Here is a 3,958-nt window from a genome sequence, read left to right on the forward strand (position 1 = left end):
TTTATAGGTAGTTCTATACGCCCATAGAACAGTTGGTATGCGCACATCCCAATCATTTTGTTTGGCATTACAAATCTTCATTAGGGAATTATCCAGAATTTTTTTAAAGGTTTGCATTGTTCCCTTTGCTTGAGGATGATACAACATACTCTTTTGGTGATACATTTGGAATTCTTCCGGCAAGGCAACAATTGTTTCATTCAAGAAATGCAAACCCTTATCGCTCATCAAAATTTTAGGGCAACAAAACCGAGACATAATGTATTCCAAAATGAACTTCGCAGCTATGGCCATGCTACAATCCTTCACGGGCTACGCCTCAGCCCATCTGGTCAAATATTCAGTTGCTGTAATGATTTATCTTGCTCCGATCTTCTTTCCTAGTGGCTGAATTGGTCCCACGAAATCTATCGCCCACTTATCAAACACTTGTAATGACACCTGCGGGTTCAAAGGAAATTCATCCCTTCGTGATGACCTCCCTATTCTCTGATATACATCGCATGCCCTGCAATACTCCTTGGAATCCTTGTGCATAGTTGGCCACCACAGTCCTACCCGTAGGATTTTCTACGCAGTTTCTCTTCCCGCATAATGTCCTCCTGCAACTTCTCCATGCGCTTTAGCGAGTATACTTAGTCGCTCATACTCTGAGACATACCTACGTAGTATTTTATCTGATCCCATTTTGTACAAGTGTCCTGCGATAATAGAAAACTCTGCAACCCTGACCACCAACTCTTTCTTCTGCTGCATTGTATACCCTTCAGGAGCTATACTTGTGGATAAGAACTCGATTATGTCAGCAAAATGCTCGTCTGCCACATGCACAACAAAGAGGTGCACATCAAGCAATCCTTCACCTAGATTCGTAGGGTCATCACCGTTCTTAATTTGCAAGAGGTGATCTGGTCCAACATTCAATCGCCCCCGCTTCACAATTACTTCAAAGTCATATTCTTGAAAAAACAACAACCATCTTCGGCTGCGCTTCTGACCCAATATTCACCTGCTTGGTCTTAAGGGGTTTTGAGATATCAGGGACTTCCGCCTTAGGCCTTGCCACTTCGTGTTGTCCTTATGACTTAGGAATATTGATGTTCCTCGGATATTCATCACCTTACTATGTAGTCACATTGTAGCATTCCAGAGCATGGTGCAACTACGTACTCCAGTCTGGTTGTACCCACGTGACAGGTCCTTCCAGTATCCTGAATATTGTAGCTTTCAAGGGTGCTAGTGAATTTTTGTTTTCCACCCTCATTGAAAATTGGAATGGTGTGTTGTTGATTAGAGGAGGTAGCTGGAGTAAGTACCTCATCCCTGTGTAATAGTAGTGAATTTGTGTTTTCTGTGGATCAATATATTTGAGGTCTAAATCGCTTAACTCAGCAATTCCAAATCGATGGGTTGAGTTCATAAATCCATAGATTATCCTATCACGATGAATAATCAGATGCTAGAGGCATACTTGAATGGGAGAAATAAGCTTGATGGGTACACTTATTCTAATTTGGAATTCAAGTTACAGACTTTGCTTGAGGGGAAAAGTGCATGGGTGATTGCAAATGGAGATGAATTGAACCTGATTGCAACAGGAGGTGAAAGAATTGTAGCAATTAAGGATTGGGAGAAGAGGGAGAACAAAGCGAAAGTGATGTTGAAATTGTTAGTTAAAGACTGCATTATCCCTCACATCAGAGAGTGTAAATCAACAAATGAGATCTGGACAACTCTCAAGGAGTTGTATGAGATAAAAAATACAAATCACCTATTGTTCCTCAAGAGCAAGATTCTCTCCATTAAAATGGAGGAGAATGAATCAGTATCTACATTCATCTCTCGGATCAAGGAGTTGAGAATTAAGTTTGCCGATATAGGGGAGACATTATCAAACACTAATCTCGTCATGGTTACCTTGAATGGTATGACTGACGATTATCAGATGTTTATTACAAGCCTGAACACAAGGGAGAAAGCCCCCAATTTCGAAGAATTGACAGGGATCTTGATAGAAGAGGAAGAGAGGCAAATGACTCTGAAACCCCAGAATTCAGATCTAGCATTAATGGTGAAGAAAAATCCTTTCAGAGGGAAAGAAAGCGCAAGATAGAAAGGCAGAGGTACACCACAAAGAAATCCACCTCAAGGTATGTCTTCGACTAGAAATGATTCAGGGATCAAATGTTTTTACTATGGCAAATTTGGTCACATTGCTAGGAATTTCCATAAGAAGAAGCTTGATGAAGATCGACATAGACATAAGAAGCATGCAGGGCACATGTCTACTACATTATCGTAAGTATTACAATACTCAATATAAATTTCTTTTGACTGAACCTTCTCTCTAACAAAGTGAAACTAGGTATCAATATGCTTTTTGCTTTTTAGAAACACGGGATTGTTTGCAAGTTTGATTAAGCTTTAGTTGTCATATGATAATTGTTGCATCTTTTTGTTCTTCTCCGACATCATGGAGAAGTCTCTTCAACGAAACTGCCTCACACATTATTGCACACATGCAATGACCCTGAACCCAATGTTGAATGCATATTGTGTTATATATCTTTCTGTCATCACCAAGGTAGATATTAGCAGCACTGCTAGTTTCTTTAAAATTTTCAAACCATTGTCTGTTACCTGTCATGTGAGTGGAAGCTCCCGAGTCCACGGACCAAGTTTCTGAATATATTTTGGTTTCTTCCATTTCTTAACAAATGTATCCTCAAATATTCCTAGTGCTATCGTCTCCAGCGCTATCTTCCTTTGTGAATTTTCAATTTAGATGGTGCATAATATGTTTTCTCACTTGATTTTGAATTTAAAATTACTTTCTAAATATTCAATTTAAATGGAAGAAGAATTGTGTGTAATATGTGTGCGCACTTGATTTTGATTATAAAGTTATTATCTAAATATTCACAATTTTGAGGTTATATTTTACAAATTCATTTACATATTTATCCAATAATTGAAATAATATTTTTTCTACATTCTTATATTTGTAAATAAATTCTTTGATCTCAAACTTTTGTTAGTTCTTTTAAATGATTTTTTTCCTCACATCTTATATTTATAAATGTATTTTTCAATTTTCAACATTTGTTCTTTTCATTGATATATAATTACCATCACCTAAAATACATCCAAGTTTATATTATATTGGTATAAGTTAATCTTGTAATTATCTTCTATCCCTTGAACAAAACAAATTAAATTTTTTATTAGTTTAATTTTTTTTTATCAATTTTCTAAACATTTAGATTAATTTAAAAGGAAAGAAACCCCCCCAAAAAAAATCAATTATTTACAAAGTCAAACCACTCCTAAAATTTTAGAAAATTCAAATTATTTGGCAGACTCTCATGTATTCTAATGATCATCCAATTTGGAGGTTTTTTTTTAATTGTCAAGTGGAAGAATATATAGATTCAATTAACCATTCCAAGATGAAAAGTTGAAAAAAATAGTAGTTTTGATTAACTAGAGTAAATCATGTACATTTTAAGTAAAATAATGTATTTCTAATTATTTAAAATGTTAAATTTAACAGTTAAATTTAACTAATTGGATAAATAAGTTAAACTTTCAATAGAAAATAATAATAAGTATATTTTGTAATTTTAAATATAACTCTTAGCTTGCTTTTATATATATATAACCATGTTTTTTTGAGAAGTTTCAAAGTCTTAATAATGACAATATAAAATTTTGGACATGATAAAAAATCAAATATTCTTGTGAACATTAGTATAAGAGAAGATGTAATCTATGTATATCTTTATGATGCATGGGTACTACATTTTGTATTCATATTCTGAGCATAAATTAATCCTATTTAATTGTGGGAGTCATGTTTATCTTAAATCTCATAAAAAAGATAAAATTGGAGACCTTAAAGCCTTAATTGGAGGGCGATAATTTTATTAAAATACTATAAAAGTAATAAAAAGACTAT

General features: G+C 34.5%; 1 protein-coding gene across 1 annotated transcript; it reads left to right on the forward strand.

Moving 5' to 3' along the window:
- The first annotated feature begins 1,444 nt into the window (after positions 1 to 1,444).
- LOC149242975 (uncharacterized) lies at positions 1,445 to 2,113 on the forward strand. Its single transcript, XM_089371084.1, has one exon. The coding sequence runs from the start codon at positions 1,445 to 1,447 to the stop codon at positions 2,111 to 2,113; it is 669 nt and encodes a 222-aa protein (XP_089227210.1).
- Positions 2,114 to 3,958: the final 1,845 nt, after the last annotated feature.

The sequence above is a fragment of the Pinus tabuliformis genome, chromosome 8 (genome assembly GCF_031772625.1).
Source record: "Pinus tabuliformis cultivar Carrire ecotype Pingquan chromosome 8, CPIR1, whole genome shotgun sequence".
In the NCBI taxonomy this organism is placed as follows: Eukaryota; Viridiplantae; Streptophyta; class Pinopsida; order Pinales; family Pinaceae; genus Pinus; species Pinus tabuliformis.

What these genes read in the sequence shown, in the direction of transcription:
- LOC149242975 (XM_089371084.1), top strand. Translation starts at nt 1,445, where the DNA reads ATGAATAATCAGATGCTAGAGGCATACTTGAATGGGAGAAATAAGCTT.